Below are 14,911 nucleotides of genomic sequence, written 5' to 3'. Positions count from 1 at the left end.
ATCCACCCTGACGAACGTGGCAGGTACTGTGCGTTTTCCTTATGTTGGATGTCAGGGTTATCGGTGTGTACGTATTATATTAGCGTTATCACTGTCGTTTCCCCGACTCATCTCTTCCGTTTTGTCTCAGTTACACTTTAGGTTCCATTCACTCGCATTCTATAGTTTAAACATCGTGAAAGGCGCTTTGGACGGAACATTATGACGAAGAATGTGTCAGTAGTCGAAGATTTGCTTGGATGTTTGACATTTTTCTTTGATGTAGATTATGTAAACATCGCGATTTCCTTGTGCACATCATACCCTAGGCCCGCCTCTCCCAACCCTGGGGTCGCCAAGCCCTTAAAATATCAGACGTGGTCAGTTCTCAATCTTGAGATGATTTGAGTAGGCTTGTAGTCCCATATTGATTGAGAATTGATAGCTAAATTTTGCTTGATTATTACACAATGATCTAAAATGCAGTCGAAGAAAAATCCACTGAATTCTTATGAAACTCGAACCGAAGAAAATATAATCGTAATTGTTGATTTTGGTTTATCGAATTATTTATGTTTATTGAATAATATAAATGATATAATAATATAATTAGAAGCCTATACATTGTAGAACAGACTGGGATCGAGGTCATGTCTGGAGGTGCATGGTTGAGGTCGCCAGATAAAGGGTTGGGAACCCCTTAAGTAGAGCATCTAAAAGAGGAAATGAAAACCTCGGGATAATGACATAATGACAAAAAAAAAATAGAGCTACTGTAGCTTCGCTTCAGACTCGGGTACATGATCTTAGCTTAAGGTCATTGTAAGGTCAGGGTCAAGCAGCAAGGCAAGGGAAAGGCGTTAGCCGGAGGTGGGCGGGGCTCTTGGGCCTGTGACAAGACAGGGCGGCAGTCTGTGTATTCCATAAGTTTCTTTAAAAAAAAAAAAAAAAAAAAAAAAATGCTCTCGTGTCGATCGAATATCATCCCATTTCCCGCCTTTTTCTTTCTTTCCTTCTATCTCCCGGGCAGTTGCTTTAGATAAGATATCACTCCCTTAGTGACAGGCAGACGTAAAGATACCCTATCTATATGAATTTCTCAGGAAAGAAAAAGAAGGAGTAGAGAGCCAAAAAATAAAGTAAATATTCCTCGCCGTCACTCAGCTGGGCCGCGTACCCCTCCCCCCCCCCGTGGGTCAGTCGGCAAGGGCATTAATCATCATGGCCGACATGAACCTTGCAACGAAAGTCAATATAAACCTTTTTAGAAAGCCGAGGAAAGAATGCGACATGAAATTGAAGAATTCGTTTTGCCAGGATACCGTAGAGAGCAATAATTAATTTGTGGATTGACTGAGCGCAGCGTGAGAAAGGCTTCGGAAAGGCTTGTGAAAGTAATCGTTTGAGGTGTTTATGAAAGCATTATCTGGTTAAATCTCGCCTTTAAGGGATATGTAATGAGCGAACGAGAAAGTGAGATCAGCTGATAATTTGCGGAGCGTCTCACGTTGAAAAAAAAATATGAACAGGAAAATAGCGGAATATAAATCAGAAGGTTTATCACTACACATGTTAAATAACGAAAAGATATGTGTAATAAATCTAGGGACACAATAAGTGACGAGAAAACGAAATATGGAGAGAAGTACCACCGTTCAATTAGACATTTGACGTTTTGCATTTTTCCTTCGACCAATATTGAGCCAAAGTATACGTTACTACTTTAGTGCAAGCATTAGGCCGGAGATTTTAAGGAAAACACGAAACCCTTCAAATACGACAGGTATAATTTTCTTTTTTCTTCTTCTTTTTTTCTTTCTTTCTTTCTCTCTTTCTTTTATCGAGGGACCGTATTGCAATGTTTAGGGTAGATGAATATCATAGACCCTAGTTTACTGTAAACATATTATATAAAAATCAATCGTAGATTATATATATATATATATATATATATATATATATATATATATATATATATATATATATATATATATATGCCTAATGAATTGCCTGTAAAGAGTGGAACGTTCTGCCTTATCCGGACAAGTGGCGAGAACGTGCTTATCGTTAAATCCGTTGTAGTCAGCTGGAACGCGTCACAATGGCCAGCCTTTGCAGAGAGAGCAAGGCTGTGGATGCCGCCGTAAATCCGATGCGTTCGGCTAAAACTAGACTTCGTTCGTCTCCCACATGACTTCTAAGTCTGGAAGAAAGTAATATGTGTGTGTGTATATATATACATATATATATGCATATATATATATACATATATATGTATATATACATATAAATATATATGTATATATATGCATATATATGTATATATATATATATATATATATATATATATATATATATATATATATATATATAGATAGATAGATAGATAGATAGATAGATATAGATATAGATATATATACATACATATATATACATTGTATATATATATATATATATATATATATATATATATATATATGTATGTATATATATATACATATATACATATATATATATATATATATATATGTATATATATATATATATATATATATATATATGTATATATACATATATATTTATATATATATATACATATATATGTATATATATGCATATATATGTATATATATATATATATATATATATATATATATATATGTGTGTGTGTGTGTGTGTGTGTGTGTGTGTGTGTGTGTGTGTGTGTGTGTGTGTGTGTGTGTGTGTATACATACGTGTATATGTATGTATGCATATATATATATATATATATATATATATATATATATATATATATATAGATATATATATATATATATATATATAATTATATATATATATGTGTGTGTGTGTGTGTCTGTATATATATATATATATATATATATATACATATATATATATATATATATATATATACATATGTTTATTCATAAATTATTCAAATATGTATTCATATTTGTATATATGTATATATATATATATATATATATATATGTATATATATATATATGTGTGTGTGTGTTTCTGTGTGTGTGTGTGTGTGTGTGTGTGTGTGTGTGTGTGTGTGTGTGTGTGTGTGTGTGTGTGTCTGTGTGTATATAAATATAAATATATATATATATATATATATATATATATATATATATATATATATATATATAAACAGACTTTAGCAAAATATTTGACATAAAACCACCAAGCAGTGCTTCGAATTCCAGGCAACAGTCGTGTTAAATACTTCTTCACAATGACTTTGACTTCCAGGAGGCTAAGAGAACGTGTAGCCTCCAGGTACTTATTGAGTATAACATTCACTTCAGAAATGTATTGTTCTCACGGATTGTCATGCAATATTGTAAAGTTCACGGATCACTTATGAATATTTTTTTTTTTCCCAAATCCAGAAACGAAAGACGAGACAAAAGGATTGAGCCACGACTGCAACGATGGCGCTCCGTCCGTTTGCTTCCGACAAGGAGCGTCAGATGACCTTCCGCCTTTATGAAATGACCACCAGGAAGGGCGGGAGCGTCCTGCAGCAGGTCCTGGAGTGGGGCACCGCCAACAGGCAGTCGGGTCAGTCTTTTGCCGATTACCTCTTCCTCGTGAGGAAACTCCCCAAGGGTCCTATGCGAAAGAAACTCAGCCCCAGTCAGTGGAGGAAGATGGACGACCACAACTTGGACGGTTTTGACATAACGCTGCTGTACTTGTGCATTCAGTATGGCTGCCACGGACTCGCTCCTCCTGGCGACCAAAGGTGGGTCGATTCAGGAGACACACTGGAGTACAACCTGACTTCGGTCAAGAATTTCAGAAATTCCTTCCTCCATGAAGAGTTTGAAGTTGATGACAGCAACTTTCTTAACAAGACGGAGGAACTGAGGAATCTGCTCAACAAAATACTCAAAAAAGCAGCGGAAATCTACAACAAGGATCAACATCTCCTTGACGACGTTTTGCAAACACTTAGCGACGAGATCAACGTCATCAGAGACGAGTCGCTGGATTTGTCAGGAAGAAGCAGCTTAGACTTTGATAGGTTACGTCAGTATGTGAATAACGAAGGTAAACTAGAATTAAAGAGGAGATACAGGGATATGTCAAGCATTGGGCCAGTGTCAAATCTACTTGATAAATACATAAAAACAAAAGTACGAATAGACAAGGTATTTACCAAAATACTGATGAAAGAAGACGATACCCAAATTTATCTCGAAGATCTCCTTGCATTGGCGGAGAGGAGGCAAAACCAGAGCCAAGCAAGCAGCACCGCCTTGCTGGTCGAAGGCCCTGCTGGCGTCGGCAAGACAACCCTCACGAGAAAGATGATCAGCGATTGGGCCTCAGGGGCTAGCTCTATGAAGAAGCTTCAAGACTATGAGTTTGTCCTTTTGGTCGAATGCAGAGCGAGAGAAATACGTTCCCTCTCCGAACTCCTGCAGTCTCTCTTACCAACAGCGAGCAAGCAAGTCCGAAAAGAATACCTGGTTGAATGCATTCAGGACAACAGGCTTCTGTTTATCATTGATGGTTTGGATGAGCTTAACTCATCCTCAGAACAAGTGTACAGAGAGATACTGAAATTAGGAGAATCTCACGGAGATGTCACTGTCCTGTGTACAACACGACCAAACAAAGTACTCGATTTCAAGAGATATGTGCCAGACAACTTTAACATCGTCCATGTGCATGTTCTCGGGATAGCTGAAGATGACAGGGAAGAATTTGTAAACAATTACAGCCAGGCTCTTGGGATCACAGTTGAGGAAAGAGACATCAACGGCCTTCTTCGCTATCTGAACAGGAAGGAGAGTCGACTGCAAGATCACTGGCGATTCCCTTTTAATCTTGTCTTTGTGACAGTCCTGTGGCTTCATGGCCCTGAAGCGGTGAACAGTATGACAACAGCGACGGAACTTTTCTTAAAGACACACGAGATGTGTCAGAGGAAATTAAGGCAGAGACTGTTCGATCATGAAAAGACTTGGAAATTGGACTTCCCTGAAATGAAAGAAAAGATGGATAAATTTCTTAAGAAACTTTATGAGGAAGCCCTAATTAACCATTGCTGTGACGACACCGTGCTATCCAGGACCTCTGTAGAGAGACTTAGGGATACCTGCAACTATCTAGATTTACCTGCCGCAGAAATTCTCAGCACGTTCTTAATCCAAGCAACGTCACTGACAGAAGAAGCCGAAGAGAAGTATAGTTTTCCCCACAAAGGAATACAAGATTTTTTCTCAGCACTTTACGTCATGGAGAGTCTCATTGCTGACGACCTGGACATCCCTAGAATCATCTCTGGCTTTAGGACTGTCCTCTCCAGCAGCAATGTGCCACCAAGGGTTAGCCAATGCATTATACAAAGAAATCATGAAATTTTAAACAAATTGAACCATAACGCTAGTAGAACAGAAAACAGCATCAGGAGCGTGCTTGATGCGACTTTCAAAGAAGCTGCGAAGTACAGAGCACGGAGGGAGCACGCAGCTGAGCTCGACTTGGCCAAATGGCAGAACATTCTAGTGCACCTCATGGGCCTCCTCTACTTGGAGGGCAGAACCATGGGGGAAGAAAGGTCTGCCGAACTGGTGGCGCTGCTCAAGGGGGCTGGCGTGGAGGGCAGATCCCAGTGGCTGAGCTTATTATCCGAAGTGCAGTGTGAAGCAGCAGTGAGCAGACATGTTGCTCGGGTGATGGATATGAGGGGCGTCGTGAGAGTGACGGACTGCCATGTTGCCGCATACGCCAGCGTCTTACCGCATGCTCAGCCGTCGAGCGTCGAGGTCCACGTCAGCTGCGACCCGCGGGATGTTCCGCGGCTGACGGAGCTCCTGACGGCCATGAAGGGGAAGACTTGGGCCACAAAGATGGAGTTTCAGCATGACTTCCGACATCCCAAGGCCGGCGGCAGCGTCCTTGACGAGCATCTTCGGCAGATTTTCCAGCAGTAAGTTGTACCCTCTGTGTATACGTCTGCATATATATATATATATATATATATATATATATATATATATATATATATATATATATATATATATATATATATATATATGTGTGTGTGTGTGTGTGTGTGTTTTTTTGTGTGTGTATGCATGTATGTATGTGTTTATGTGTGTGTGTGTATATATATATGTATATATATATATATATATATATATATATATATATATATATATATAGTGAACATCTATAGTGTGTATATATAGGCCTATACATGCAGATGCAACCGCATGTGCTGCCTTTGCCTCTCCCTCCGACACCTGCCCATTCCACATTCTAAACACCAAGCACCTCATCACTCGACGCCGTCCATGCCGCAGCCCCTTCTGCAGCCCCTTCTCTGCCCCCGCACAGGCCGCGCGGTGAAGTCCTCAAGTTCAAGGGCCAACTCAGCGCGGCCGCCGCGTCGGCCCTGCCCCGCAGCCTTCAGGAGCTCCAGCTGGTCCTGCTCGACGACGCCCACTACGACGCCCTGCGGCCGTCGCTGTCGTCGCTGCCGCGGCTTAAGGGCCTCCGTGAGTACGCTCAGGTCGGAGCCTCTCTGGTATCTGATCAAGTTTAGCTTCAGCTTCGAGCCAAGCGCGAGGAAGTCTGTCTGCTGCACTCATCATCAGATTCAGACTGATGCCCCTTATCTCTGACGCCTCTCTCGCGGCCGCTCTGCAAACGCCTTCCTTGGGCCCTGCTCCCGTGCCGCCTTGCCAGTCCAGCGAGTCAAGGATAGGCTCTTCCTCAGTTTGTCTGTCACATCTTTGCCTAAATACTGAATGTCCCGGTGACTGCGTTCGGTCCTAGCTTTTTATGATCATTTTCATCAATGTGTGTTTGCGTCTGTGCTGTTTGTGTGTGTGTGTAGGTGTGTGTACGTTTCTTCGTCCAGGAACGACCGATTTCAGCCATTAAAGGAGCCCAAATGCGCCCTTTCAGTGCTGCACGTGGCGCTGGGGGTGAGCGGGGCGGCGCTGCAGCCGCTGCCGCACTTCGACCACCTGGGCCTCATCTTCGACCACGTGGGAGAGGACACCGTGGAGTGGGCGAGCGGGGTCGCCCGCAAGCTGCAGCCTGGAAAAGGGTATCATCTCTTTTCCTAAAGTTGGGTTGAATGGACTTTGTTTTGGTGTCACTCGAACACACACACACTCATCTACATCGGTCTATCTTTCTATCTATATATATACATACATATATTATTACTATCATTACTATTATCATTAGGCTTATCATCATTATCTACTATTCCTATCAGTATCAACATAATCATTATTATTATCAATACAGTCATTATGATTTTTATTAGCCTTATCACCATCATTATCACCGATACTATTGCTATTAGAATGATTATCTTCACTATTGATCGAAGTGTTTTTATCCCGCAGATACTTCCACCTCCTCTTCCCCGGTCTTGGAAAATCGCTGACCGCCTGCTATAGACTCCTTGAAGAGCTCTCTCGCTGTGGAGTCCGGGTTAGGAGGTCGGTGCTGGTGTCTCCGGCGGTCGCGCAGGCAGACTTTGTGGCATTGAATTCCATTTCCCAACGCGGGATTGGGTGTAAATTCCTTGCGTGAGTGACTGGCGTTTTCCTTTTATTTATTTATTTTCGTGTGTGTGTGTAGATATATAGGTATATAGACAGATAGGTATAAATACAATTACAGATAGTTAAATAGATAGATCGACAGCTGGGCAGACCAGCAGGCAGATAGGTTCAGATACAGATATATGAATGCAGATACAGATATAGATATATATACATATAGATAGTGGACATATTGGGAAAATAATGAGATAATTAACATTGGTATAATCAGGAGTATGAGATATGTAATTGCATGTCAGTAGGTAACTCGTAGTATGGTTAATACAAATGGTAGTTCAGGTTCCCTACGGTAATTATGAACAATTGTTATCTTTGCAGTGACGCCGAGGAGACAGTTTGGCGTGACTGGACATCTATGGCATTCTCGTCGTTGGCCCTGTGACCTGTCCGTATCCAGGGGTTTTACATCAAAGGCAAAATACTCTACTCTGTACATCAACTTGCAGGGGAAAATACAGTATATGTACTTCAGGCTTGTTGAAAGACAGGACAACGATTTCGAAACTTTCCTGGATGAATTCTACGGAAATTCGCCAGCTAAACGGAAACAAAAGACGACCGATGGATGGTGACGTCACTACGGATTTTTTCCCGTAGGCTGTGTTTTCTTTGACTTCAGATGGTATGATGCAAATGAAAAGTATTTAGAGCAATATCAAAATATTTTCCCATGTTCAAATAAATTCAACATACGAATTGCAGAAACCATCCTGGTATGAACTGATATGATGTGCTGGACCGAATGTGTATCATGGCGGAAATTTCATCCGATGTCACTTCAGCTGGGTCTTCCACCTGGTCATCACCCAAGGCAGAGCCACAGCCCCATAGAGTGACCACCTTCAGTCCTGCAACACATTTACTTTGAATAGTCATATACTTTTTAGATAAATCAAGTTTACAGGTTCAATGTTGCATTTTCTTAGGTTATACATGTAAAACATTTTCTATAAAGAGGCATAGGTGCATTTTATCCTGTTGAATGTTGGTACATTATTGGCTGAGCAATGTATATATTGTATATTATTTTATTTTGTGCATTGCAGTGAACAAGAAAGTAACTATGGAATTCTATAATCATCAGAATCTGACCCGATATATTGTTACTGTACTCTAATATTTATCTGGCTCAAGTGTACGACTCAATTTTATTATTCATATCCGTTTTTGTATCATCTAATGTTTAGAAAACGGAAGAAATGCTACTACGGAAAAGCAGCTAGTCCTGTCCTGGATTCTACCTTCAAGTGTGAAAATAAAATCATATTTTCTGCAAGAGGTTATGTATAGTATGCTTTGTTCTTTGCTTAAGGCTATTGTGGAACTGTATATGTTGATAAAATAACACTTTGTTAGTGTTTTCTACTTTGGCCTGATTAGTAATATCTAAATTACCAAGTAAATGTGTCCTGATATAAGTAAATAATAATGAAAATTTCTAGTGAAACAAAAGTTGTATGTATAAAAAGTGCATATATTTCTATGTAATATTTGTACATAATACGAGATTAGCTTTTGTGAATGACTTTACAGCTTTTGATGAAATCCAAAGGAATATATTTGTGATTGAAGGCGTCTTTACATTTTTATATGATGTGCAAATCTTCCTCTGTAAATGCCACTTACGCCATCCCACGAAGGCAAGTGGTAAAGGGTTATTCTTGTTTTCTTTTTCTACTCTCTGCGCCTTATCGTTTTCCTTTTTTTTTGTGTTTGTTTATGTATTTAACTTCAATATTCTATTATGTCATTTGATGTCATTTCATTTTATATTATTTTATTTTATTTCATTTCATTCTATATTATTCTACACTATTCTACTCTATTTTGTTTTATTCTGTTCTTTTACTTTTATATTTCTTTTCGTTCCTTTCGTTTGTTTTATTTGATTTTATTTACTTTTCTTTTCTTTCAAATTTTCACCAAGAAAATGCTTCTAGCGGCTCGTTTGTTATATCTCATCAGACTTGTTTGTTTTCCGGAGCACATTTTCCATTATGCACTGTAAATTTATCTTATGAACTGTTACCTTACATTTCACTACTTTTCACAAGCTCTATAGATTTTATTGCTTTAGATTTATAGATTTATTACAGTAACTTCATTTTTCTTTGTGAAAATAAAATTTTGAATGTCATGCCTTCAGCATACCCTTGGCTCCGAATAGAGTCCGAGACATTTTCGCGGACATGTCCACATATAGGTTCACATACAGAGCTTAAAATCATGCCTAAAACAGTGCTGGAAACGTCTGGAACATGCTACATATGTTATAGACATGGCGATATTCCTGCTTTACGGTTGCCTTCAAAGAATTCGATCCTGTTCAAAGCAAAGACAGTCGACACAAGTACACTGTTGCCACTGCCCATCGACAACAAAAGAAGATGGTTTCTCAGTTGCTTCTGATATAGTTGTATGAATATGGATCCAAACACCCTCGTTGCTACTTGGATCACCCTTTTTTAAGGCCGTGGGATGAATATGTCGGCGTGTGAATCATGATCATAGTAATGCCTCGACTTGGCTTCAAAGCATTTTAGCGAATTTGTTTTGGCAAATTTGTGTAAACATTTATAAATGATAACTTCCGGCTCTGAGATATCTCCCCTAACCCTGCCTTGAAAGCTTCACTGGTAGAATATCGACGTAGAATTATCCCTAAAATAATAATCTTTTGGTTTATAATTGAGCTTTTGAACTATATTTTTCATATTGTAAAATATCAACTGTATTCATTGTGTTCTGTTTTGTTTTGATTTGTTTTTATACATAAAAGAAGGCCGTATTGTTGTTATTTTCTCGGTATATGTGGAAATAAGAGGAATGAAAAAGAAAAATAACAATTTATAGACCATATGAGGTCTATTGAAATCATATATCCTATGAAATGTTATTTTTCTTTCGTAATTTAGACTCCATTGCAGGAAATTGAAGAATGATCTACAGATCTTCCTAGGTACTTTCTTTAGGTGTTCTTTGTAGACTTTACAACTATTTGTCCTCAACCAGCTCTCCACAGGTTGCTGCCAGCTCTACCTATAAGTGTTGGTGGGGGGGGGGGGCGTTTTCCATAAGAGTTGGCCTTTAAAATCGCTATTTGGGGCTTATGTTCAAAATAGTAATTATATTTTACCACAGCTTACATACTGTAATACACTGAGTTTATCCGCTTCTGTTTGTATTCCGCGCAATAATGGTGTGTGGAATCCCTTTTTCAATCAGAAATGATACTTCTTTCTTTGAGATTTCATTACAGGTAAAAGTAATGTGTCAGTTTAAAAAGTCTAGCTCAAAAAAAATCGAAAATAAAAACAAAAACAAGTAATTGTGACAAAAAGCAAAGGGATGAACACTGGGATACTGAATATGATTACAATCTAATACATATTAGTTGACCATGTTTTACCATAGTTATGCCTTTTCAAGGGAATGCCTGCATTTTCTTCAAATGAGACATTCTCAAAACATTTTTTTTTCTTGGGAAACCAAGCAATAGGAAAATATTTGTTTCTTTAGGATCAATGAAAGTGATATTAGGAATTGGTAATTGTTATCTGTTGGGCCTTTTTAAAAAGAAAACAGCAGTTTCGTGATTTGATTGAAAGTTGGCCAACTTTGGGGGCATCGCGTTCGGAAACAAATATATGGAAAATCGTTAATTCAATTCCTTAATTATACTTTTACTCTTTTGCGAGTCTAAGTCATATTCAGATAATTATACCATTTAGCATACTTTACATCCATCTTTTTAGTGGGAACCAAGGGCTTAAAATGGTTGAAAGTCCTACACTAGTTTCTGGACATTGGAAAACAAGGCACGCACAAATTTCTTGCGAACATTAAAAGTCATTAAAAAAATAGAGTCATTTACGAGCTTGTTGAGCCCCTCTTTCTTGTTGGGAAAGATGAATGGTTAACGATTAAAAACTCAAAATAAATGTGCTAGACATCAAAGGTTATGTAGTACCATAGAGTAGGGAGGGAGTATGGTTTCACAAAGAGTGAGACCAAGTTTGCATCTGAGAGTTGCTACCCTAGATTCAAATTTGTAGGTGGGACAGACTCTATAAAATACATTATGGGGGCCGCCGCAGTTAGCAAATGTGCGTGTTTTTGAAGAGCAGTTTGATCGGTTATGATCGGGTTGGTCTGTGGAGCGGCAGTGTTTGGCAGGATGTCCAAATCACAAACAATTTTGATATTGACGGGGACGAGGTTGGTATGCTCTAACAGGGTGGGATTGTCCACCAATGTAGATACGAACGGGAAGGTCATGTGTACTGAAAGTAATTTTGGCCATTTTGATAGGTTTCTTTCGATGACCTCAAGGAGAAATGGAGTAGCACTGTACTGATGTCACATCACGGTCTTTGAGGCAGCCGAGTAAGTACTCTCCACAGTCTGACCAGTCGATATCCATAGGGTAACATGCAGGGGAGATAGAGACAGTTCCGGTATACAAGTATACAAGTAAGTGTATCTATTGTTGGTAGTTGGATGAGGTTATGCAGGAATGGGGTTGCCAGAGAGATCAGTTAGATGTGATAATGCTATAGCTTCAGTTTCAGATATATCTATAACGAGACGGGAACGATCGGGTCGGGTACGGAAAGGGAAACATTGTTAAAAGAGAAGAGTGTTGCCTGAGTAAGGAGCTGTAGGGGGGATCACGAAAAATCGGTCCCATTTGGCAGGGCTAAATTGAGTATTTAAGGTATTTGTAGAGTTGTGGGTGGTAGAAGTACGGGGACGTGTGGAAGAGGGAGTATTGTTGAAGGGGGTAGTATTACGGAGAGATGGAGAATAAGAATGCAAGGTAGTAATAAGGGAAGAGTAGGTGATTGGTGAAGAAGGTTGTGGGGGTAGAGGTGATGAAGCTGAGGAAGTTGGGGAAATAACAGTACCCCCCTCACGGTCCCCTTGAGGGTAAGGGCTAAACAACTAAAACAGGAGTACCGTGCCCATGGTTCCATCAGGCCGTTCAGAACTGGCACGAAGTCAGCCTTTCATCCTTTCAGCCCAGCTCATACACCTTATGGTATGGTCAGATTACCCATAAATTCCACTAGAATCCGGCGATTTTCTGTGGGCTGGAACCAACCCACCCATCCGTGCGAAAATGACTATCGGATTTGTCCAGTGGAAACTCGCTAAGGATCCCGTATCTTCTTCCTAACTCTTGCTATCCTTTCATGTTCCCGGAGTTCTAACATTTTCTAGGAGGGAGTAAATTGCTTCAGAATTCCACATCTCGACTATTCACGGGATCTGCAGTTTCAGCTTGAATTGGCGGCTACGGGTTTGTTTATATTCGTCAGTCAAATGAGAATCCATAGTCAATGCTTTTGATTTTACTTTTATTTGTATTTCAGCTTAAATCTAAATGGAAATATTGATGTACAAGCGGCCTCTATAAAATATTATGTGAGCCACCACAATTGACGTTCGTGATTGTGCTTACTAGTTTGAACTAGATAGAATACTGTGCCTATGGCTCCTCTAGACCATTGATGTCAAATTCATGGCCCGTGAGGCAAACTTGGCCTCAGGATGATCACAAGTGGCCTGCGGGATAGCGAAGAACCATTAGCCTGGAAAATTGTGATACTGATGGAAAATGTCAAATACATCTTGTTGTACTGTAAGATATGTTAGTTACCCCCTGATGCCCACAACACTACGTTTTCTGTTACCCTTTGTCCCTTTGCTATAATTTCTTGATAAAAGAGTATTCATATTTTGATGACTAGACAAAGTTTTCCTAATGTATACTAGAGGATTATTACAAATTATATTGTGTAAACAATAATGTAATTAAACGCCACTACGTGGCACTGCCAGGCCAGAACCTGTTCATTCAGCTCCCTCAACCATCGCTCCTGCTGCTTCAAATGCTTTGTTGACAAGTGTGGGTCTTGTGAAACCTCCAAGTTACCGTTAGTGTCATCAGTTATCTAATAAAAAAACCGTTTAGTTAAGTGCTGTAAGTTTTAATCCTCTGTCGGACCTCCAGGTGGGAGCTGAAATTGAAAGTGCCCCACGAGGGGTTTCGAGTTTGACACCCCCGCTCGGGGCAGTTCATCACTGGCCACAGTCTTCCATCCTCTCAGCACGGTTCTCACACCCCAGGGTGGACAGGAGAAAGGGTTGAGAAGACAAGGGGAAGGAAATGTGAAGATGCAACGACCCTACCCCCTCCCTCCCACGACAACAATAGACACGGGATCGGGGGGTGGGGGATGGACAGAATTTTTGAAAGTCGGTCTTGTTAAGCTGTTTCTTTTACCTGCACGTTTAACCTGTAATGGATTACCCGATGACGAAGGATAGGTTAAAGGTTAATGGTTGAAATAAATAAATGTGCTAGAATCTAAAGTCATATAACACTATGGTAAAGGTATTGTGGTGAAAAGTGGGAGTTAACCATTAGGGTAGTGTTAAATATAGGTTATAGAGTGTTATAGGATAGTTTGATAGGAAAAGGGGTAAAGAGAGGGTGCAAATGAAGAAAACCGGAGATTTAAAAAAAAGGGGGGGGGGGATTAAGGGCATAGGGCCATTGGCTGAAGTGGGTGTATCTGTTGTTGGGGAAGCTATAGGAAAAACTTGTACAAAAATATTAAGGAATAATCAACGGGCAATACGGGTAGAGATGGCTTTTGAGAAGTAGCAGAAGAGTCTGGGGAATGAGACCAGGGGACTGGGGTAAGAGGTGAAGTATCCTGAAGAGCGTCAGGAGGGGAGGAATCCGGAGGAGGACGTTCTTGTGACAGATGGGATTCACGCGAGTATATAGGTGAGAGAGGTGAGAATAATGGAGAAAAAAGGGAATGGTGTACATGGAGGAGAGGATATTGTTAGTTGGGAAAGAGTAGGAGGAAGAGGGGTAGGGTTAACTTGCGGGGGAAGAGGATGGATATCGGCAAATACTTTAAATGTAGAGGGAATAGGAATAGAGGGATTGGAGGGTGGATGAGGGAGCGGAACATGTTCTTGGGTCATGCCTGTCTTCATGAGTTTCTGGAGGGGAGTTGGGTAGGGAGGTCTGAGAAACGAGGGATCTCTTGTGAGGAGAAGAGGGGATAGATGTTCAAGGAGCATATGGAAAGGAGGGTGTAGGAGAGGGTGTGGAAGGCGAAGATGGAGTAGAACGTTTAGGTTGTCTGGTGCGACGTGTAAAGTGAGGGGGAGGAAGGGTAGGTATCGGAGAAGTGGTAGAGATTCGAGTATCTGGATTTAGAATGGAAAGGGAATTTGACTGGGGGATAGGGAGAGTAGAGGTAGGATGGTTCAGGCTAATGGTTAATGGTTAAAAG

The 14,911-nt window shown here is 40.1% G+C and overlaps 1 protein-coding gene across 3 annotated transcripts in view; it reads left to right on the top strand.

Annotated features, from left to right (window-relative positions):
- The window catches only part of LOC113825725 (uncharacterized), a 9,243-nt gene extending 74 nt beyond the window's left edge, over positions 1-9,169 (top strand). Inside the window, exons 1-7 of one of the 3 annotated variants that reach the window (XR_011399716.1) lie at positions 1-23; positions 3,384-5,935; positions 6,346-6,506; positions 6,919-7,063; positions 7,371-7,556; positions 7,911-8,214; positions 8,295-8,947. The exon at positions 1-23 is cut by the window's left edge and continues 74 nt beyond it. Coding sequence is in view for 2 of the 3 variants with exons in the window: in XM_027378559.2 (XP_027234360.2) it covers positions 3,426-5,935; positions 6,346-6,506; positions 6,919-7,063; positions 7,371-7,556; positions 7,911-7,974 (3,066 nt within the window). In the remaining variant the exon portion in view is untranslated. Of the gene's footprint in view, positions 24-3,383; positions 5,936-6,345; positions 6,507-6,918; positions 7,064-7,370; positions 7,557-7,910 lie in introns of all 3 variants that reach the window. The other 2 variants (XM_027378559.2, XM_070141642.1) reach the window with 2 other exon arrangements.
- The last annotated feature ends 5,742 nt before the right edge of the window (positions 9,170-14,911 follow it).

The sequence above is a fragment of the Penaeus vannamei genome, chromosome 28 (assembly GCF_042767895.1).
Source record: "Penaeus vannamei isolate JL-2024 chromosome 28, ASM4276789v1, whole genome shotgun sequence".
Lineage (NCBI taxonomy): Eukaryota > Metazoa > Arthropoda > Malacostraca > Decapoda > Penaeidae > Penaeus > Penaeus vannamei.
The sequence above is the reverse complement of the archived record's forward strand: the minus strand, read 5'-3'. Positions and strand labels throughout refer to the sequence as shown.